Here is a 23837-nt window from a genome sequence, read left to right on the forward strand (position 1 = left end):
ATTTCTTGCACGTAAAGGGGCACTCCACCATTTTTACACTTACAAGTCAGTTTATTTGACATGATCAGAACTGCACAGTATTTGGAAACAGTTTTCTAAAAGGTCTACATGGTCTTTAGCTCCGTAACCTGCTCATTCCTCTCTGGTTGAGCTCTGATAAGAGATTTCTTCAGTTAGAAGAATTTCTTTTTTCCACCAACCACCTAGAAGATTGTCTAACTAACCTCCAATATTAAGTTGTTCTCCTGCAGCGATTGAGGTCTACAAAACCCATCCAAAGGTCTCCTACATACTGACTCACTCTAGCAGCAGTGGTTGCGCACAAAAAACCTCTTGAACCTCTGACTCCATCTCAGCCGCCATAGTGAGGAATTGGTCAGCCATAAAAGTCCACTATATGTAGAGAGCCGAGTTGAGTGGGCCATTTTGAGGATCTGAGGCCTCAGACTGTTTGATCCTGAACTGCTCATATGACTCCTGAGATTTCTCTCACAGGCTCACATACAGGCGCAGTGAATGCAGCCACATCTATCAACACTGTTGCACTTGCCTGAGAATGTGATTCTATTCTGGGTATAACAACTAATAATGATGATGTTAAGGACTGCAAGATAAGACAGTCATTAGCAAGCCAATATTATCTATTTTGACTCTGTTTTTACAATGAGATGGCAAAAACCTAATTTGTAAAAATGTTGGACCAGCAGCATTTACTAATTAGAATAATAGAATGTGAATCATGTTCACATTGGCATGACTGATTTTCTCCCTCAGTCTTCAAACAAGATGTAACAAAAGAAATGATGATAAAATTGAAGGTTTCATTGATGATAAATGCTGTGCTCTCCTTTGTCTTAGCAGCAACAAAAGCCAAACGTTTGGAGTCCATGTAATGATAGAGGCTTCTGTTAATACATATTTTCAGAATTTGATTATAAAGTTGAAGTTTCTGACGAAAAAACCCTCTCAAGACAAAAGCCATCACTTGTCTTGGGAAATGTCTTTTGAATCAGATGGTGAAAATAAAATGAAAGACCTAAACGCCATGTGGACTCTTCTATATTATTTTTTGCACCACTAAGATGAGAGCAATCTCCCTGTTATTCATTCTCTTAAAAAAGGAGGCATTTTTCACCTAAATTAGATTATTGCTGATCTTAACTTGTTTAATAATAATGAACCACAGGCTACTTTTCCTCATTGACTGATATCGAATAGTAAAACCTCTTACAGCAATGCCGTTGCTTTTTTCCTCATTTCATTTTTAAGTTAGATAAATTAAATTGGGGTCATTGTAACCTTTGAACTTTTTTCCCCCAATCATCCAATTTATATTTTTATTCTTCCTGCATGTGGTGAGTAACTACAAAGATACAGTATGTTCCTCACTTTGAACTGACATCACTGAAGGGATTTGAGATATTTCCCCCCAAAATTGGTATAAATAAGGCTTAAGTCCAGTAGCTGCAATGAAAACTAATACTCTAAAGCTTCCTCAGGCTTATCCAAAGTCTATAACTTTATCAGCATGATTGAGTGAGAAACATGAAGTGTAATAGAAGACTGATCAGAAGGAACTTGGTTTTCTTGGCTGCAGGACTGTCCATTTTAATTGATCTATTGCAGAATAGGTGGTAGACTCCAGGATGTGTGGGATGTAAACATGTCAATCTTTAATCTTAAAAAGTAACATGACTGCAGAGAAGAAGAAAAAGCAGAAGTTATGATACAGATCTGGGTTGGTACAACTTTGCCATTGGTAAAACCAGTGAGTAAAAAACCCTGCATACTTTTTTATGGAATTTCTTTAAGAATATCTATTTGCCCATTTCAAATTATGTCTGGCTTAGAAAATATGCAACCATTTGAAATGAATTTCTGCTATGCTCAGAACATAGAGTGGGTAAATTACCTTTGCGCCCTTCTTTGTCTAAATCCTTGACATTCAGTTGCCATAACGTCAGATGAAGTCAATGCTTTAGAATTTAATTGATGACAATCCTCAAGCAGCAATGAAAAGTATTCCACATCTTAGTAGTATTCTATGAGGGCTTGGTGAAGACACTGACATATTTAGCATTGCTGTTGACTTTGGGAAGAACAGGGTCACCATGCTAACATAACCACAATGACAATGCTAAAATGCTGATGTAAAGCATGTATAATGTTAACCATGTGCATGTTAGCCAGCTGACATAATGGTAATAAACACTAAACACAAAGCACAGCTGAGGCTAGTGGGAATGTTGTTAGTTTTGCAGGTATTTAGTCAGAAATCAAAGTATTAGACAAATTGATATTTTGATGATGCTGGCGCTAGATGAAAAGTCAGGGGTCACCGTTTTTATAATTCATCCACTAGGGAATGTGAATGTCTGCACCAAGTTTCATGGCAATCCAGTTGGATGAGACAGTTCACTCTAAACCACAAATTTGAACCTCATGGTGGTGTTTGAGGAAACGCCAAGGGATCACCGATCACACCAATCAAATCATTAGGACTCATCCTCTGGGCACCATGGGTATTTTTACCAAATTTCATGCTAATCCATCCAATAGTTGTCAAAACTTTTCAGGGAGGCTCAAAATGTCTCGTTGTGGCACTACAGAAAAGGTCAGGTGGGTCACCAAAGTCATTAGGATACATTGTCTGGAACCCATTAATGGTAAAATCTTCATCCATTTGATAGTTGTTGAGATATTTTAGTCCATACCAAAGTGGTGCGCCTACCAACTACCAGGCTGACATTGCCATACATAGAGCCACGCTACTAGCATGGCTTAAAAGTGACCCTGGAATAGGCTGCATTAATGTTGAATATTCAGGCAGAACTTTGGGTAGAAAATAAAGTCTGGCTACTGTGCTGGCATAGTTTTTGGATTGCAAATAGAACCGGCTTGAGATGAAGGTTCAAGAGCAGAGATGAGTCAAAGCCATAAATGGTGGACAGCTGGCTGTCAGGGCCAAAGTGAACCCATAGCCATATTAGGGCAGAGCCGGTGTTGGCACCGATCTGGCTGAAGAGCCACGGAAGAGATGGAGCCGACATTGAGCCAGTGCCAGAGAAAAATTTTGAGCAAAGCTGGAGCTGATTCCCATCCTGGAGATGAGTAGGAGTTGATGTCAGAGAGGGAGTTTCACTTTTACAGAAGAAGCAGGAGCTGATGACGAAGAAGACGATGAGTGGAGTCTGAGTTGCGTCAGAGTGGAACCAACCAGATAATTGCTGGAGAAGAGCCAGCATAAAGCTGCTGGAGTCTGTACTGAGAACTGAAGTGGGGGAGGAGAACTGAGATGAAGAGGTGTAAGAGACTGGGGATTTATATAAGTTTTCTTTCTTTCTTCCATTTTATTATTTTTCTGATCTTAACGATGTGTTGAACTTAGAAGCACAGAACAGTGTGAAGCTGACGAAGAAAAATTGTGCTGTCAGAGAATATGTTGAGTTTGGCAGGTGAAGAGGACTGATTTGATGTGATGAAAGGGAGTCTGTCACTCTGGCTGGAGACTGGACATTTGGCTCTGGACACTTTTTGCAATATATTCCCTGAAAGTTCTTTCTTTTTCTTTCCAATGTTTGGTGAATGCTTGAAATGCTATGAAAATGTGTGCATTATATTTATAGTTCCTAGAGGATAAATTCTCATGACTTTGATTATAATCATCTGACATTTCTTCTATGGTCACCACTGGATGTATTGGCACAACATTAGTTATAGTATAGACATCCATGCCCCCCTTAAGTTGAATTAAAATCACTTTGATACACCAACTTCTATTTAGAACCAAAATATAATTTGTCCATGAAGTATTTTTCACCCTTACATCCTGCTTTTAGACTTTTTACAGATGCAACTCAAGGTCTTTATCTCAATGAGCCGTTCTTCTCTCTCTGCCTCAGCCTTGCCATTTTATTTTCTACTTTTTCTAAACTATAGGTCTAAGAGAATATATTGTGATTATGTTTATGTATCAGTGTATTACTGATAACACTATAAAGCAGAGCATCCATTATCCAGCTCACTTATTAACATATTATATGTCGTTTGTCACTTCAGATAATGCCTTTATCAGTGACAGAGGTGGGCCGTCAGGGCCAGCAAGGACTTCTCTGCTGGCCAATTGTCAGAATCAGACAATTATATTTTTATAATTATATATAGCCTAAATATATTCATTTCTAAAATATATATATTTATTCATTTCAAATGTATTTTACAAAGTCCGTTCCCACAAGTCTATTACCGTAATTTTATTGCTTCTATTGCATTTTTCGGACCAGTTAGTATACGTTGGCCGAGAAGCAAAACTAGCTAGCATCACATAACCATAGCAGTAACGTTAGTTCATTATTATTATTACATTACATTACATGTCATTTAGCTGACGCTTTTATCCAAAGCGACTTACAATTAAGTGCTTTCAACTGTGAAGGTTCAAACTCCAGACAACAAGTAGTAAGTGCAAATACATTAGCCTTAAATAGGCAAAGCTACAAAGAGACATATGAAAGTGCAGGTTCAAGAATTGTTTTTTTTTTTTATCCAAGGTGTAGTCGGAAGAGATGTGTTTTTAGCCTTCGGCGGAAGATGTGTAGGCTTTCGGCCATCCTGATATCGATGGGGAGCTCGTTCCACCATTTGGGAGCCAGGACAGTTTTTTTTTTTTTTTAACGGGATTTCGTTGAGTGATTAGTTCTCCCTCGTTGTGAGGGGGCAGCAAGCAGTTTGACTGATGCAGAACGAAGTGGGCGGGTTGGGGTATATGGTTTGACCATGTCTTGGATGTAAGCTGGGGCTGATCCGTTCGTGGCCCTGTACGTCAGTACTAGTGTCTTGAAGCGGATGCGGGCCGCAATTGGTAACCAGTGAAGAGAGCGGAGGAGCGGTGTAGTGTGAGAGAACTTGGGGAGGTTGAAGACAAGCCGAGCTGCTGCGTTCTGAATGAGCTGCAGGGGTCGGATGGCACATGCAGGCAGGCCAATCAGGAGGGAGTTACAGTAGTCTAGACGTGAGATGACTAGAGCCTGAACCAGAACCTGAGCCGCCTTCTGCGTTAGAAGGGGACGTGTCCTTCTGATGTTATGCAGAAAGTATCTACACGATCGGGTGGTTGCAGCAATGTTAGCAGTGAAGGAGAGTTGGTCGTCAAGTGTTACACCAAGGTTTCTAGCAGTCTTGGTGGGAGACTACCACAGAGTTGTCAATTGTTATAGTCAGGTCTTGGGTAGGAGAGCCCTTCCCTGGAAGGAAAAGGAGCTCAGTCTTGTCGAGGTTGAGTTTCAGATGGTGTGTAGACATCCAAGAAGAGATGTCAGTCAGACAGGCCGAGATACGTGCTGCTACTTGAGTTTCAGACTCAGGAAAGGAGATAATTAATTGGGTGTCATCTGCGTAGCTGTGATAAGAAAAGCCATGCGACTGAATGACAGACCGGAGAGAGTTGGTGTACAGAGAAAAGAGGAGGGGACCCAGGACTGATCCCTGAGGAACGCCAGTTTTGAGTGGGCAAGGTTCTGAGCTAGATCCTCTCCAGGTTACCCGGTAGGTTCGGTCTGTCAGGTAAGATGTGAGTAATGAGAGCGCAGAAAGAGACACCCAGATTTCGGAGTGTCGAAATGAGGATCTGGTGGTTCACTGTGTCAAAGGTAGCAGAAAGATCCAGAAGGATGATGATGGAAGAGAGAGAGGTTGTTCTAGCGATGTGAAGCTGCTCAGTGACAGCAAGGAGGGCAGTTTCTGTAGAATGACCAGCCTTGAAGCCAGACTGGTGGGGATCAAGAAGATTGTTGTGGTGGAGATAGGTAGAGAGTTGATTATAAATGGCACGCTCAAGAGTTTTAGATAGAAATGGAAGAAGGGTCTATAGTTATTTACATCAGAGGAGTCGAGTGTTGGTTTTTTGAGCAGTGGGGTCACTCTTTCCTCTTTGAGGGTATCGGGGAAACAGCCAGTTGACAAGGAGATGTTAATGAGATGGGTGAGGAAAGGAAGGAGGTCAGGAGCAATGGACTGGAGAAGATGAGAAGGGATAGGATCCAGGGGGCAGGTGGTTGGGCGGGCAGAGGTAATCAAAATAAGAATTTGGTTTGGAGATAAAGGGGTGAAAGAGGAAAGAGTACTGGATGTGATGGATGGTAAGGTGATTTTAGAAGGTGTGTTGGAGAATGAAGAGCGTATGTCATCTATCTTTTTTTCAAAATAGTTGACAAAGTTCAAAATTGGTTTCCAAGTTTTAGATGTAAAGTTAATGAAAGAAAGGTGGATGTACTTTTTCTTCAAATGATGAACAGCTTTTGGGAAGTTTAATGGATTTTTCTGCATTTTAGTAAAATGATTTTACTAGCTATTAGGCTACTGCATGCTTTAGATTGTTGCTACTGGTGTTAATGGTTTGAGCAGTGTGAGTGGCCGCAGTGCCTTTGTGTGTGTGTGGTGGCATGTGTGTTGTTGAGCCCCAGCAGCTTGACTGGAATTTATGGGGAAGCCTTGATCACTGATGGTGTTATTTGTATTTTTGATTGCATTGTGGTCGTCATATGAGTGAATGTGACCGGTTGTTGTAGGGTTTTTTTTTTTTCTTTGGTACATGTTCTAGTCTCATGGTGAGGTTATTCAAAGGTGGTTTAATTGCTGGAGGATAGTAGCCTACTGAAGGCCACGGTGTAAAATACACAGCCCACCACTGATCAGTGTGCTGTAGAGGTGCTGGGAAGTGGATTTGTAATGGCTTATTTTGGACCGGAGTCCGGCTGTTTATCCCTGTTTCCAGTCTTAATGCTATGCTAAGCTAACTATCTCCTGGCTGTATCTCCTGCATACTTTAAATGATGCACAAACGCATCACCAAACCTGACATCTATGTCATTTTTTTACTCGTTTAGACACGTATTGACATTTTCATTATCTGTAAATGAAAATCCATCCATTATACACCACTGCCTTGAACCTATTACCACTTGCAGATTCCCATTCTTTCACCCACCATCTCCTCTTTTGTTTTATTTTATTGTGAGCGCTGATAGCACTGATTTATATAAGCGCTGAAGTGGAGGCACAAATGGAAGGGAACCCGTTTGTAGCTTACAGTGATGAGGTGGCCATGACTGTGTGATGGGTCAGATTGGCAATTTAGCCAGGCCACCAAGGAAGGTAATTGTTTTCCAGGGATGGCAAGGGTTACATTGGAAAGCTAAAGGAAGAAAAGGGAATGAGTATGGAGACTGGAGAGGAAGTGTATGTGTAGGTAAGCAACATAAAGACACATCCTCTCCTCCTCCTCCTCCTCCTCCTCTTCTGTCATTTGTATCACTTTGTCCCTCCTCCTTCTCTCCTCCCGTTCCTTGTCCTTATCAGATAAGCGAGGACGCCTTCTTTCTAAAGGTGCCACTAGACATCTCCAATAACTGTGTGTATGTATGTGTGTTTGTGTGTGTGTGTGTGTGTGTGTGTGTTTTCATGACAGTTATGGGAGCTTGTCATCGTGCTCCTCTAGATCAATGGAGCGCAGTTGCCTAGCAACCTGCTGATCGGGAGGAAGGAGGCGGGGGAGAGAGAGAGTGGCATAAGATTAGAAGAGAGAGAGATGGAGAGGTCTGGAGAGGGAAGGGAAGAAGGAATAGAAGTGGGTGAGATCAACAGTAAAGAATGCTGTGGTCGGCTGACAGGAAATAAGACAGTAGAGCTTAGCGTGTCAAATCTGTCTTTGTGTGTACTGTAAGGGGAGGGTGAAGTGGAGGGAGGTGGTAGGTGGTGTGAATGCATGAAGTTTGTGTGTATGTGTGTGTGTGTGTGTGTGTGTGTGTGTGTGTGTGTGCGCGCGCGCACAACAGTAGTTTGAGACTGATAAGTTGATGTTGATATTATCTGAAATAGAACATCAAAGCACTACCATGGTGACGCCAGCAGCACACACTCTCTCTCTCTCTCTCTCTCTCTCTCTCTCTCTCTCTCTCTCTCTCAATTAGCTGCTGATTTAATTATCTTTATCTTAAAGGGGAACAAAGTGGTTAAATGCACTGCATTGGGAGGGAGCGGTGGTTGAGATAAACACTGGGGAATGAGCGAGAGGAAGGGGGGAACAATGGAGGGGGAATTTGGAGGGAGATGAATTTGGACGGGAGGAAATTAGTAGACGGGTGCAAAGAAGAAGAAGGGAGGTGAACAAGGATGAAGCGAATGAAACGAGAGCAAAAGAGAGATGGATGGAAAGACAGTCTGATGATCAGGTGTTGGTTGGCCTCATGAGAGATGTGCACATATGCTCCAGATTGCCTATGATATTTACACAGTCTCCCTCTCTCTGCGAGGAGGAAGGAGGAGGAGATGGAGGGTGTGAAGGGAGGATGGGGTGTCATTATAAACGAAAAAAGAAGGAGGGAGGGATGGAGAGACAGAGGAATAGCTGTACATCCCAGAGGTATACTCTGTGACTGAGTTAGAATAACATGTGGAGGCAGAGTGGCTGTTAAACTTTATGGAGGATTGAAAATGGACAATTAGCATCTCAACGATATCACTGTCACCTGGAACATTCTCCCCCGTTGTCATAGTAACCCTTCTCTCCCTGCTCACACTTCCTAATTCATGCTACCCCTCTCCGCCATGGCCTTTGAGCACATACCTGCACCTTTATGCTCCTGCACACATACAGACACACAAATGGGCCACTTTGTGTGTATAATCAATACAAACCATATTTGCTGTGTTTCTGGTCCCGGGCTGTTTTTCATTAAGGTGAATTGTAATGCTATAGCATGCGATGATGATCCAGACAATAGAGTGTGTCCCACTTTGTGGGAGCAGTTTGGGGAAGGCCATTTCCAGTTTCAACATGACAAAGTCATCATGCACAGAGCAGGGTCCATAAAGAAATGGTTTCCCAAGAACTTGACTGGCCTGCACAGATCCCTGACCTCGACCCCCATCCAACACCTTTGGGATGAACTGGAACGCTGACTGCTAGCCAGGCCTTATCACCCAACATCCCTACTCAACCTCACTAATGCTCTTGTGACTGAATGGAAGCAAATCTCTGCAGCCAGGTTTTAAAATATTGTGAAAAGCCTCCACAGTGTCTGTGAAAGCAGCAGATTAACGTCAACTTACCAGGCGTAAGCGTTACCGGTGACGACAAAACTATGTGTTTTAATGTAATATTTAATATCTCCAGATCAATACAGTGTAGAGACTTTTTTATTTGTTTAGAAGCAGAGAAATGTGCCAGTTCAACAAGGTTCTCTAACAATTGTAGGCCATCCAGATGCTCTTTAATCCATCATGGAATTACAGTGTCTTTGTAAAATTAATACAATTATGAAAATATGAATCCAAAAATCAACTCACGTAATCTCTCCTTACTTTAAACAAATGGCTTAGACCTCAGAGGGTTAATATCTTCTAAACCTGCAAAGATGAATTGATTAATAAATTTGTTGTCAACTATTAAATTAATATAATAAAAATAAATAATTAAACTATTTCGGTTTGAGTCATTTTCTAGGAAAAGAATTAAAACGTTTCTGATTCCAGCTTCTTAAATGTGAATATTTTCTAGTTTCTTTACTTCTCTTTGACAGCACACTGAATTTCTTTGAGTTGTGGACAAAACAAGACATTTGAGGACGTTATTTTGGGCTTTGGAAAACACTGATCGACATTTTTCACAATTTTCTGACATTTTATAGACCAAACCAATTAATCGATGAAATAATCAACAGATTAATCGATTATGAAAATAAGCATTTTGCAGCCCTAATGTCTTCCATAAAAAAGGCCTTTTATATACAGTATGGTTATAATGTTTGGGTGTCTGCATACTTTCGGCCATATAGCGTATGAAATCCCATTGTGGTTTACTCATTATGCATGTGTGTAGTATTCAGTATGTGTGGCCAGGTACTGTAAGTAGGTGTATCCACTTTATTTGATCTCTTTCTTGGCTCTGTGAGGTCCGTGTAGCTTCAGGCATTAGGGCACTGGAGTGTTCTCCATATGTGCTGTGCAGTTATCATGACATTTTCAAAGCCACGTGGTCAAAGGTGAAAGGCGACGATGTGTTCCTTGTTACTCGTTTCCTTGTTCATTATCCGCTCTTAAAGTCGGTTCCACTGCACAAAACTGCTCTGACCCATGACCCCTTGCCGCGGGCTGAGAGTGGCTGCATCGCCATGACAACCATAGCCGCTCGTAGGTCAAGATTTATGGTCATTCTGATGCGCACAGACACACACAAAGCTCTGCACATGCACACACACTTAAACGTAAATCTGTGGTGCGAGGGATAATATACTATGGATCTTGAGTTTTTTTTTCCATTTGGCCACACATTTAAGCAAGCCCACCCCTCACACACACCTTCTCTCTTCTCATTCAACCTCTTCACCCAGTTCTGCACACACACACACACACACACACACACACACACACACACACACACACACACACACATAGACACACACACACACACACACACACACACACACACACACACAATCTGACAGGCTTTGTTTGGCTCTTGTCGGTCACTCTCCATCTGCTGGTCAGATGATCAATGCTAATGCCTGTTGAGAGTTCTAATGACACACAGATCTATACACAGATGGACTGCGCGTTTGCTCTTGTGCTTGCGTGCGTGTCTGCCTATGCACATGTGTGGGCATTCATGTGTGCATGTTTGTGCGCATGAGCTAATGTTATTTGTGTTTTAGAAATTGCAATCCTTTGATGAGGACAGGTCAGCGCTATTGTTATAAATGAGAGTAAGATTGCAGGGAGGTGACCTCTCCAACCTCACACACAGAGACAAACACACTTACACACACATATACACACATGCGCACGTGGCTGTTTGCACTATTGGCAAGTGGAATTAGTAAATGTATGAGCTACACAGAAACTCATTACAACACGATTAGAGACAAACCTCCCATTTAATCTCATTTAGAAAAGGGTGGTTGCCTGTCAAACACACTCTCACACACACACACACACTAACTCACTTATGCGCATGCACAGATGCACACACTTTGTACTTACACAAATATCTCCCTCTCTGTATGAATGACAGCAGAGGTGTCTGTCTGACTCATAAAATGATACCCTTATGATTATATGTTCACAGTGCTGTGTAAGTACAGTGTTTTAAATTACACAGTAAGTCTTCTACATGCATATAATCCCACGTGCCCATGTTTATATCATACCACCATTAAAAAACAGAGATTTCTCTACACGTGGCACTTTGAGTCCACCCTTTCTCATCCCCGTTTGTGCTGTTTGTCACTATTCACTGTACAAACTAGGTAAACCTCACAGTCTCAAGCTCAGCTCCAAACACTGAAGCACAAACTGACATAAATGCAAGCACAAAATATGGGCGCACAAACACAGACACACACACATACCCACTGGATGCTGACAGATGAGTTTTTATTTTTGGCTGTATATTCTCTCTGCTGGCAGTTCACACACACACACACACACACACACACACACACACACACACACACACGCACACATATATAAAGAAAATATGTATACACACCCAGAGACACACATATACAGTGACCTTCTCTCTGCTGAGTAGGCAAAGAGTCAGGGGTCACTGCCTGCTGTCAGCCTGTCAGAGAGAAGAAGGGAGAGGGGAAGTGGGAAGAGGCAGAGGAAGAGCAAACGTGGTTGAAGGAATGTACGGAATGGAGCTCCACCGCCTCATCATTCAATAAAGACTAATGCAATCAGAGGCGGCCCATATCTGTCACGGTTAATGTTGGCTGATAGAGTCGCAGCAATTTAAAATGCTCATGGTATAATGCATTTCCCTGGGCCTCTTACAGACTGATGATGCATCACATCACGCCTTGATGGCTCTTGTAGAAACAGATAACCTGCTCTGCAGCATGCTGAATGAGGCCGCCATTATGCCTGACCATTTTGCTTGTTTTTATCTTAATCAGCTACAAAGAAGTTTCATTCCAAAATCCATTTAAAAAACAAAAGTTACCTGAAGTTCACTGCTCAATCTTTCAGAATTATTGCACATAATTATATCCTGTTATGATTTTGTCAAGCAAAAGCAATGCTCCCACAAAGGCCACAAAGGATATCTGTCACTTCAGCAATCACTTTCTTAAAATGGATTTTTAAATGTGAATATATTCTCAGAATGTCTTTGTTGCAAAAATCTCCACATGATCAAGCCTTATAATGAAAGTCATGAAAATGTAATTTTGTCAAAACAAGACTAAAACTGCCTATGTGATGCGATTTTTTCAACCTATTTCCAAAATAAATAAATTTGTTCCAAGAATTTTCTAGAATTTAAATGTCATTTTATTTTATTCTAATGCAGCGATGTGCCTCAATCTGTCTTCTTTTGAGATACTGACATGTATTTGTTGAAAATCCTAATAAGTTGATTTGTTTTGGGAAGAGGTTGAGATAATTTGACTGCACTGGCAGATTTGTTGTACTTATTTCAAGAGAACAACACATTAATGGCTCAATAGACAAGATATCTAGAGATCTTGCTATATTTTTTAATATAGAATGACCATCTTACTGTATTCAATGGGGATCATTTGATCAATAGTTTGTTTCACATTGACTTTATTAACTGTTTTTTGTCAGAGCAGTAATTCATCTTAGATTTTTTACCGTTTCTTTGTGCATATTTCTCCACACTGAAACGTGTTTCTACCATAATTTCCTGTGGTGTTTTTCATTGCACAGGGAAGAGATGGAAGAACGTTATTATTTGATAATGCCATTTGGTCCAAAAGGTCAGCCTGGCCCGGGGATTGTGTGTGTGTGTGTGTATGTGTGTGTGTGTTGGGGGGAGGGAGTAGCGTTTAAGTGGGTTTGAGCAGTTGTGGTAGTGGCAGTCAGTCCAATTGGAAACCAGGTGCTGATGTTGAGATCGTTTCCATAGTAACTTCTCCTCCTCCTCCCAGTCTCATTCTCCCCACTACCCAGCACTCCCCTCACACATAAGAGCATACATGAAAATATGTGCACAAATGCATGCTTATTATCCCAGCGCTGGTCTCTCTGGTCAACCCATTTCGCTATAATATCTGCTGCTTACATCAATTTGAGCCTTCATGTTCCAGCTGTGTGGTGATATACCTCAACCATTAAAGCTGCCTCTCTGCCAGTCGCCTGCCTTGCTGGAGCAAATATATACATAAGCAAATATCTCATAGCACCAAACAGCCGGCGCTGCAAACAGACACGGATAAAGATGACAACTACTGTACAAAACCAGGAGTGATGTTTGTGTGTGTAGTTGACGGCTGCACACCGTTATGTACTGAATGCTGTTCCATTCATCGTTTCTGTAGAGTGTATCTTGAATCAGCATCTCCGATCAGGTCAGGGCTGTTCTTTTTCAGCTCTACTCCTGCTTCTTCAGCTCCAGCACTTGATGAAGGTGAGTTTTAAGGCAGATTAAAAGGAGTAAAGCAGATGTGCTGGATAGTCAGAGACAGACATATACAGATTGAGCGACAGAGAGGAAGAAGAGCAGCAGCAGCAGCTGGCCCAGGGAGCCCAGGGAGAGCACCTCTGAGCTGGGCTAAACACAGCTGGAGTCCCTCCCTGGGAAAGGCTGGAAAAAAATAAGGTGTGTGTATCTGCATTCGTTGATTGTCATGCATGGGGGTTTTTTTGCATTTGAGAATATGTGTACATGTAGCATGAATATAAAAAGGCCTACATTACATACCCAAAAGTATGTGAGCACCTGAACGTTACACCAATGTGTCATTGTTCTATGCCTAAAGCAACATGCACCTCCCAATAATACAGTGGATACAGATGCTGTAAAGCACACACACAAACCATGAGTAAGCCTCAGTGGGATCTCATATGCTATATGTCCAAAAGTATGAACAACTCGTTCCAAAACCATGGGCATTAATATGATGTTAAGCCTCCACTCTTCATCATCCCAAAGGTGTTGGATAAGGTTCTCCATTATGGACCAGATTTTTTGCATTTGGGCATAGTCATGTTGAACAGGAAAGGGCCATCCCAAAACAGCTGGAACTAAAAGTAGCTACACAAGTACAACGTCCATATACTTTTGGCCATAAAGTGTATCCAGAACCGTGTTTATTCAGATGAATTAAGTGTGTGTTCTGTGTGTGGGTGTAACTGTGTGAGAATGTAGGCTACATTTAGAAGGTCTTTCTCTGTTTCCTTTTCATTTCGTCCTCTTCCCCCCCCCCCACACACTTCACTGAATCGCTGACTTTCTTACAGTCGCTCCGGAAGCACGGGAGAGGTAAAGGCCATCGTCACTGTCACTCACGGATTAAATCATTCGGATCTACCCCGGTTCTCGCCTTATTTTCTTCCTCCGGTAATTGCGTTTCTGTTTCGTGCGGGCGGTGAGTGCGCGCTGTCCAAGGTGCTGCAGCAGCGCGCGGCCCCGCCCATCCCCTCTACCTCACTCTCTCACATACACACTCTTTTTCTCTCTCGCACGACCACGTGACTTCCCCTCTGCCGAGTCTCGCGGAGAGCATCAGACTGCACCTTTTCCTCCTCAAGAGGACGGAGAGAGAGAGAGAGAGAGAGAGAGACAGAGAGAGACAGAGAGAGAGAGAGACAGAGAGAGAGAGAGAGAGAGAGAGAGAGAGAGAGAGAAAAGAGAGAGACATTAAGTCAGACAAAGAGCGAGAGAGAGAGAGAGAGAGAGAGAGAGAGAGAGAGGGAGAGAGGGGGGGAAGAGCAATAGCACCTTGTCGCCTGGAGGCGAGCCTGTGATAATTTTGTCCCTGCCCGGTAGACCGGCTATATCTACCACCAGGCGCGCGGGTGCTCTCCCCTCTCTCGCGGCTTTGAGATTCTCCTCAAATAGGAAGGGAAATCGATGAGTCGCGCGCCGCATTGTTGCCACGGAACCACAAGATGTGCGTGAGGTAGGTCGATCTTCTAGCCTATATGTGCCTGGATTGAGTAAAACCTGCGGTTGGGCTGTTTATTATTAACCGGGGCGAGGCTGTAAAATGACAGTTACAGGTTGTGATTTCAATAAAAACAGTAAGCGTGTAAAAAAAAGTAATTACCGTGTTAACGGTTAGCTAAGCTGTAGTAGCCTAAAGTGCCGAGACTAAACACCCGGTGTAGTCAAGTAGCGGGCGCGTTGGAGAAAAATGGAGAGGAGGTAGGCTATATGGCCGCAAATCGAGAATCGATATTTCAACCGCATTCATTCACCCCGTCTATCAATAACTGTGATGTCGCCGCTTTTCACCTTTCTAAGATTCACGGAGCCGAAACTGTAAAGCCTACTGTGTGTGTGCATTTACAGCCAATGTTTGTTACGCTGTGTGTGAATGTGTTCAGTTGTTAGAAATGAGCTCCGAAGCCGTTAATTCGATAAAGCGAGGCAGTTTGAGTCATCATCCGCCGCAGCGCGCGGTGCTGCTCCCGCTCTTTGTGATGGAGCTAACAGAATCCTTGTTATTCCCCGTTATTAATGCCTTTACAATAAAAAGAAAAACTAAAAAACAAATGTCTTTAGCTAATGTGTCTGGTTCTCAGAAGTGCTTAAAATAAGATGCTTTATGACGTTAAGGCAGTCTCAGGTTTGCCACCTTATAAAAATCTCCTGCGGCATGATGGGAGCTTTACTGAGGAGGTGCTGTTTGTGTATGTCTCTATGTGTGCGAGCGTTCCTACACTGTAGGCCTATGTGTTTAGCTTAAACAATTCATGTAGGGTATGGGCTGCGTGGAAATAAAAATCCAGGTTGTATTGTGTATGTTCTGTATGTTCGATAACATTCTTGATTTGGGCCTGTTAAAGGTGTAATGTGAAAATGTGTGTGTGTGTGTGTGTGAGCACAAAAATGCATGAGAGTGAGTAATTTGAGAATAATAGCGGGCTTGGCTTGTGTGTGCTCTGTGTGTGTGTGTGTGTGTGTGTGTGTGTGTGTGTGTGTGTGTGTGTGTTAGAGAGAGTTTGTGCATGCGTGTTTACGTGTGTGTGTATGTGTGTGTGTGTGTGTGTGTGTGTATGTGTGTGTGTGTGTGTGTGTGTGACCCTGGTTGATTGTGCCGTCTCTGTTCTCTCTGTAGGTTGCTGGAGAGAGTGATGACGTGGCAGTGAAAGACACAGACCTCACTCGCACACACACATACTCACATATATACACACGCACACACACACACACACACACACACACACACACACATATTTGCCCACACACACTCAAGTCTTGCCCTACTAAGACAAGGAGGAGGGGGAGAATATTCTGCCATGATGGTGTCATTTCTCTCCATTACCAATGTGTGAGCCACACACTCTCACACACACACACACACACACTCATACTCCGTTGGGAGTTGCCTTCATGGGGGATAAGGCCCTATCTAGGGCACAGAGATGGAGTTCACATCCTATTTGTCACTTGTCTAGCACTCACGCAGATGTACACACAAATACACACACCTGGAATCTCATATGTCAGAATTGAAGACTGAAAGACTAAATGGAGTGAAGACATTAAACATATCAGAGAAGACACCAACACTAGGCCAAGGCAAAAGAAGATTCCTCAAGTGTGCTGTAAGGACGGAGGGAGCTGCTTTTTGACCCCCTCCCTCACTGGAGCTGTATCGTAGGAACCTCGACTACCAAGAAAGCAGGGTGCACCTGAGACACATAGCAAGTGTTTTACAAAGTGCCCTACAGTTGTCACCATGAGCTGTAGGCTAGAGGGAACACCCCAGCTCTAGCCTCTATCTCCTCCAGTGTGTGTGTGAGTGTGAGAGCGAGTGTGTGTATGAGTGTAATGGCTGTGTGTGTTTGGGCAGCAGCCCCCCTGGTCTTCCTGGGGCTGTGCCTGTGCAGCGTGGGGGGCCAGGCCCAAGGGGAGGTCCTGGAGTTTGGAGGCGTGTCCAGCCAGTGGGGGCGATTCCCAGTGTGGAACGCCTGCTGCGAGAGTGTGCTGAGCTTCAGCCTGCGGACTCACAGCCAGGAGGGCCTTCTGCTCTACCTGGATGATGAGGGCTTCTGCGACTTCCTGGAGCTGCTGCTTCTCCATGGCCACCTCCGCCTGCGCTTCTCCATCTTCTGTGCTGAGCCAGCAGAGCTGCAATCAGGTGTGGCGGTGAGTGATGGGCACTGGCACGCAGTGCGTGTCAAGCGGGACTGGAGGAACACTTCGTTGGAGGTGGATGGGCGACTGGAGGGATGGGCGGAAGTGAAGAGCAAGAGAAGAGACATGACAGTATTCAGCCACACCTACATGGGCGGGGTGACGCCAGAGCTCCACTCCTCGCCACTGCGTCTCACATCCCCTTCGGTACGGGAACACCCTGCCTTTCGTGGGTGGATCACGGCGGTGAGCGTCAATGGCTCACTGGCGACGTTGGAAAGCTCAGAGGGCGTCACAGTAACAGCTGGCTGTGAGCCGGATCACCAGTGCCAAAACGGAGGGGTGTGCAGCGTGGTCAACGACCAGGCCGTCTGTGACTGCTCCAACACCGGTTACCAAGGCAACGACTGCAGCGAAGGTAAGGCCCAGAACCATGCTGACCCATAATATACATCTCATCCTTTACATACACACACATACACTTGAATACACACATGCACAGTTACTTTTGTGGATCCATATCTCCAAATTACCTCCAACTCCAGACACCAGGTCCTTCTGTGTAGACATCTATTTTTCATTCACACTTTCACAGCTGCCTTCTATTGGTGCATATGGACCAGCAGCCTTCACAAACAGTGCAAGACATGCATACTGATTATGTTAGATATTGATTTTTTATTGCTGCCAATGACTCTCAATTTAGTATGTACCTCCAGAACTCAGTGTTAAGCCTCCTCACAAGAAGTGGAGTCAGTTTAGTGAAGCTGGAACTGAGATTTGAGAAGAGCTGTTCTGAGCTGCAGTCAGACCGTCGAGCTTGAGAGTCTGGAGATCTGAGACAAATTCCTAAAATTCACTGGAAAGTTAACTGGCTAAGCCTTGATGGGCTTAGTTGGTGTGTTTGGCAAAACACAATAACCACATAGATACAGTATGGATGTGGTTGTTGGCTCGTGTTGAGAGACTTTAATTGGAACTAGGCTAAGAGGCTGGAAATCAGTGGTTGTTATGTACATGGCTGACACCTGGCTGCCTGTGTTAATGGACTTGCATTGATTCTAGATGGCCTTCACAGGTGCAAAACATAGGTTGTTGAAATGAAGTGTGTACAATCTATCGCCTGCCATTAATTAACAAAAAAACAGCTTGCAGCCTGTTAAGATGCTCTGTTTGTGTTTGTGTGAGCCTAGTGTGTGTTGTTATGCATTATAAAAGAGGAAATAGTGTCCTGTCAGTTGTACTTTATGAATATGTAGAACTGTAACAATAAACAGCCTGATATAAGAATAAAACCTTTATGTGGAAGAGGCAAAAGAAAAATGCTGCTCACAAATGATTTAATATCTCAACCCTTCAAGAACACCCTCCCTTAATAATGTCAAACAAGCCCTTGGTCAATACAAGTTCCAATATACAGGGCACTCTAAGGATGGCCATTACAAAAATGAAACAGCTGCTTAATGAACTCAGCTACCTTGTTATGGCCAGTACTGCAAATGCTTTCATTTCCCACTGCTTAGTTGTGTGTGTCATCAGATTTGCTTCAGTTCATACAAGAGCAAATCTGCATCCTTAATCAATAGCGCTCTCTACTCCTGTATGGGTTTTCTTCTTTTCGACGCCAAAGATACCTTTCAGCTTTGCCTCAGCAATTGATAGTTTAATGACACCAATGCATCTGCCAAAAAAAATGGCAGAGTGGCCTTGCCACCGAGCTGACCTCACACTTCACCCAGCACCGCTGTCAGCATCACACCTCCTTTCAGCCACCCACCAAATCACACCCTAGCATTTAGTGGGCAGTGGGATGGCCTAGGTTACCATGGAGACAGGACTAATAGGGAGACCTCATGCCAGGAGTGTATCTCCGTCCTTGCTCTTCCGTCCTTCCTCTTCCGTCCTTCCTTTTCCGTCCTTCTTCCCTACCCCCATTCCTCAGGTCCTTGCTGCCCACAGCTGCCTCAGCTCGTAGTGACTTCAGGCATCATGTCTGCCACACAAATCTACTGTATTTACATGTTTGTGATGAGTGTGTGTGTTTGTATGTTTATGTATGACAGGCATCCTTAAGGTGTAATTGACCACTGGTCTTAATTTTTCAAGCAGGTGGGGAAGGTAGCTGGTGCGTTATGCTTACTAATACCAAAATGAGTTGTCGATTGACAGATAAATAATTAACTATTTAAGTAGAGTTGCAATGATTAGTCAATTAATCGATAAGATAGAAAATTAGAATTGATATTTTTTCAAGCAAAAATACCAAACATTTAGTGGTGTGAATTTGGTGCTTTTCTTTGTCATATATGATAGTAAACTAAATATCTTTGAGTTTTGGACTGATGGTTGAATAAATCAAACTATCTGAAGCAGTGATTCCTCTCAAATTTTTTTTCAGTAGTTTAATCATTTGCATTACCAGTGCTCGCTTCTGAATGAGGGGTGGAGTCTATATATTCACAGAGTGACAGGTGAAGCTATGATCTGCTCTCTGCAGAAACTTGGTGTGGTGCTGAAAATTACGTGTCATCCAAGCCTGTCTAATCCAGTCTGCTGTTTTTTGCTGCTGGTTAGGGCAAATTGTGAGACACAAACAGCACTGACACACATATATTACCTGCACAAACACATGTAACACAAACATGGACAACCACATTCACACAGTGTGCAGGCTCCAGCACCACCATTAGTCACAACAGGTACTGAAGAGATATTTCTATTATTTAAGACACATTATTTTACTAGATGAGTCATATAGTATGTTAAAGTGTATCATGATGCTGTGTGTGTTCGTGGGAGAGATTTTGCTGCAACATTAAGGCCAGGAAAAGCCGGTAGGAATGTGTGTGTTTAGGTCAAAGGTCATGTCTTATCTCTAACTGGAGTCAAACAGACGTCCGGCCTGACTGGTGTTCATGAAGACAGAAACCCCCTCACATCCTGCTGGACGGAGGAAGGGGGACAGCCCGTAGAGAATAAATAGACTTGTGACTTTTGAATATTCGCTCATTACTTGGGAGACATGGGGAGGTCTCGGTGGTGGGCCCGCATGTGAAGGCTAGCGTGTGTAATTGTAATTCTTAAAATGCTGTTACTAAAGAAGTGTTAACGTTATTCTATCGTCTCAGTGATTTATTTCAGTCCACTGGTTAAGTGATCATGAAAAGAACATGCTCAAGAGGGATAGTTTAGAGTGTAAGGAAATTGGAATCAGAATCTGGGGTCTGAGTGCCTGAGGTTTTCATATCTTTCATTTATCCTTCTTCAGTACCTAACAGCAGTGTAGCTCTACTGGCTAAATGGGAGGTGCAGACATTTTACATAAAGGCTCTCACTAGATACAATACCTACTTATACCTTTTAAGGGGCTGTTTTATATTTCTAGAGATGGACTCACATTTTAAATGTGAGAGATGCCAAGTGTTGCTGTGTAGAACAAGTGCTAAAAAAAATTTTTTTCACTTGGTAATAGTGGCTGGTGTTAGTAATAGTAGTCTCATTAAATGGTTCCAGTTAGGAGCTCTGCTTAGATGGATGTACATGGGGTGAGCAGTACTGTATTTGGTTGTAGTAATTTGCTATCATGTGAAATCATATAGCATTACCAGAATACTTTTTGCTTATATTCTGCATTGGCTTCTGAGATTCACATTTCAAAGTTTGCTGTATGTGGAAATTGCTAACCATCATAGAGTATGATGGTTAGATGATGGTGGAAATTGAGAGTAGCTTAATGGCTGGTTTTAAAAGGTTACTTCATGTCTTGTTTCTGTTACTAACTGGTGGTGATATTACGGTAATTCATGGACATTAGTTCAGGAAAGTGTTTCAAGGAGTGGAGCTATTCCAGTAAACTAGCAGCTTTTCAAACAGAAAGAAACAGCAGCAAATGGGGCTAGTTAACAAAATCATAAACCATGCACAACAGAGTGCAGCAACATCTTAAGAGTAGTCCCTATGCCTTATCTCATACTAACTTATAGTATGTCAAAAGAAATCTTTCTTAAGGTGCACTAAGGCACTCTAGAGAAATTCAAAGGTTGTATCTTAGAGAAAGTGGATTGGATATGGAGTAGGAAATAAAAGCTCAGGTCAAAATCCCTCATTGAATGAAGAACAAAATATAATGTTTTCAGCATCTACAGACTGATCTCATGAAGTGGTGTATGTATGACACACCAATTGGAATGCCGTTTCTGACGTGTTATGAAGACGCACAGCACAGAAGACTTTTCAGCGTGTTTATCAACGCCTTTTGTCCTCCATTGACTTACATTACCTTGCGTTTGCATGTGAATTGACGCCGTAGCGAGTAGTATGAAAGGGCAAAATCCACGTAGAGAGGTTGGTCGGGGTGGTGTATGGGTAAAACACAGGACTTTCACCCAAGAGAGCGTGTGTTGTTTCCTTACCACGTTTTTCTTTTCCTAAACCCAACCCAGTTCTTCTTTTCCTAATCCCAACCGTTTTTTCTTTTCCCCCGCGTGTGACGTTAAAACCAACCGTAGCCTCGCGATAACATGCCACGTGGCTTTAGAAAGTGGCGGGTGGCGTGTATGTTTACGCTGTGAAACAGCAGACTGCTGTCTGCTATATACAACGTAGATATACACGCGGATAGCTCAAAATGCGTACAGATAACACGCCACTTGGCTTCAGGACAGTGATATCACGTTGGCATCTAAGGTTCTGTGATTTAATTGATTGTATATGGTGGAACCGTAGCTGTCTCTTTAGAAATCGGGATAATGTATGAGTCTATGAGTCACGCAGAGTCGGTATGAAGGTTTATCTCTTATATAGTACCTTAAAATTATTGTTTTATTTTTAACCTAGCAACCTCGCTGAAGCTGCACGATAAAGCTGAGATGAAATTATAACCCTCTGAAAATTAGAAAATAAGTCTGTTATGAATTTCTAATAGAAAATGAGTATGCTTTGCGACAGGAAAAAATGGATCCGTAGGACCCCGTTTGAAGCCAGATATAAGTAATTTGACTGTGGCAGTGCTAGTTTCCGTACAGTTTACAATTACACAATATCTACAAGGCTCCCTAATGATCCACTTTTATCCACACTCATATTTTTGCAGATTTCCGACAAGCTTGGGAACATTTGGAAAGTAATATAATATTATTATATACTGTGAGCTTTTTTTCTCCCCTGAAAGATACTGTATTCCATCTTTCAAATCAGGAGGAAAAGGTTGTTCCAAAGCACAACAATATGTCAGTTTTGGAGAAAAAAATAAGAATTTGAGATATAGTGAATAGAGTTTGGGCATGGCTTTGCATAAATGTAATTACTGTCTAAGCCATTCTGCCCTCCAGTGAAGGCAGAGTGAACCTGGCTTGTTAGGCCTGGCCTGGCTTGCATTGTCCTTGAGGGCAAATTGCTGTTAGCATGCTAATGGCTCCACCTGTTTCTGTCATGCTACTAGCACAAGGGCAGAGGCAAGGAAACAGAATACACACACTTATACACATACGCGCACACACTTTCACATGCACACAAACACACACACACACACACACACACACACACACACACACAGTCCCAGTATTGAATCATGCATGCTCCTCGCCTTCTTGCACTGCTAATCCATCCCTACATATTTTGTATTTTCCTGCTATTTCACATCATTATTACTGGCATATTCAATGTTAGTGTATACATGTCTGTATGCGTGAAAGACAGAGAGAGTAAGAGAGAGGTTGTGAGAGTGTGTGTGTGTGTGTGTGTGTGTGTGTGTGTGTGTGTGTGTGTGTGTGTGTGTGTGTGTGTGTGTGTGTGTGTGTGTGTATTGCATGCTATCTGTCGGGGGGCTCTGGAGAGAGGAAGCACCTGCAAGGTAAGTTCTGGGGTAAACGGCTCCTGAATCCAAACATACAGGTAGGAAAGTATATTTTCGCCAACACCCCCTCCACCCTCTGTATCTACAAGTGTGGGTGGGTATGAGTGTGTGCTCTTATGTAAGTGTATATGTACACGTGGAGTCATACAGAGAGATTGTGCATTTTTTAAATGCAATAGTGTATATATATATATATACATAAACAAACCTCAGTTTTGGCTACCAGGGCAGCATGGTATCCATTGTGACGTTTGCGTGGACTTTGCATGTATATTACCACGGTAACCCTGGACAGGTGTGCATGTACAGTAAGTAGCCATGGTAACCCAAGGGCTTAGCATGCATGTTAATGAATGTCTGTCTCTCTCTCTCCTCGCCTGGCCTTGACACCTTTCCAGAGCACAGCTACACTCCAGGTAGGTTGCACTTCTATCTATATGTCTTTCTCTCACTTCCTTCTATGTCTGTCTATATTTAAGTTTCTCTTCCTGCTCTTTATTCAAACATCTCTTTCTTTGCTTCTCTATCTGACTCCCTCTTTTCCATGTTCTTAAATGTATTCTTAAATACACATTTATTTAGCTCATCTTATGTTCACCATTCCACTCTCTCTCCCATTTATATATTTTTCATGTTAGTCCTTTAAATTCTTCTTTCTGGCCTTCTTGTTCTCATTACATCTAATATTGTGGAAATACAGGGCAAGGTAGCCAGTGTAAATATATGTTGGTCTGTGTGGGTGTGTAGGGGTTGGATGCTGACATCTGGTAAGTTCCACATCCCATGTGCAATCATCTGAAGTGGCTCTTGCCTCAATGTTACAGAGACATAATGTAGGCACACACTAGTACTGTACTGTATACAACCGGCTGT

General features: G+C 42.8%; 1 protein-coding gene across 27 annotated transcripts in view; it reads left to right on the plus strand.

Annotated features, from left to right (window-relative positions):
- Positions 1 to 14661: 14661 nt before the first annotated feature.
- Positions 14662 to 23837, plus strand: part of nrxn1a (neurexin 1a) — a 60061-nt gene continuing 50885 nt past the window's right edge. For 17 of the 27 annotated variants that reach the window (XM_035997502.1, XM_035997514.1, XM_031315163.2 and 14 more), the window contains exons 1-3: positions 14662 to 14927; positions 16089 to 17528; positions 23363 to 23380. In XM_035997502.1, the coding sequence (XP_035853395.1) occupies positions 16796 to 17528; positions 23363 to 23380 (751 nt within the window). In that variant the 5' untranslated portion in view covers positions 14662 to 14927; positions 16089 to 16795. The remainder of the gene's footprint in view (positions 14928 to 16088; positions 17529 to 23362; positions 23381 to 23837) is intronic. The other 10 variants (XM_035997505.1, XM_035997510.1, XM_031315175.2 and 7 more) reach the window with 2 other exon arrangements.

Source organism: Sander lucioperca, chromosome 22 (assembly GCF_008315115.2).
Source record: "Sander lucioperca isolate FBNREF2018 chromosome 22, SLUC_FBN_1.2, whole genome shotgun sequence".
Classification (NCBI taxonomy): domain Eukaryota; kingdom Metazoa; phylum Chordata; class Actinopteri; order Perciformes; family Percidae; genus Sander; species Sander lucioperca.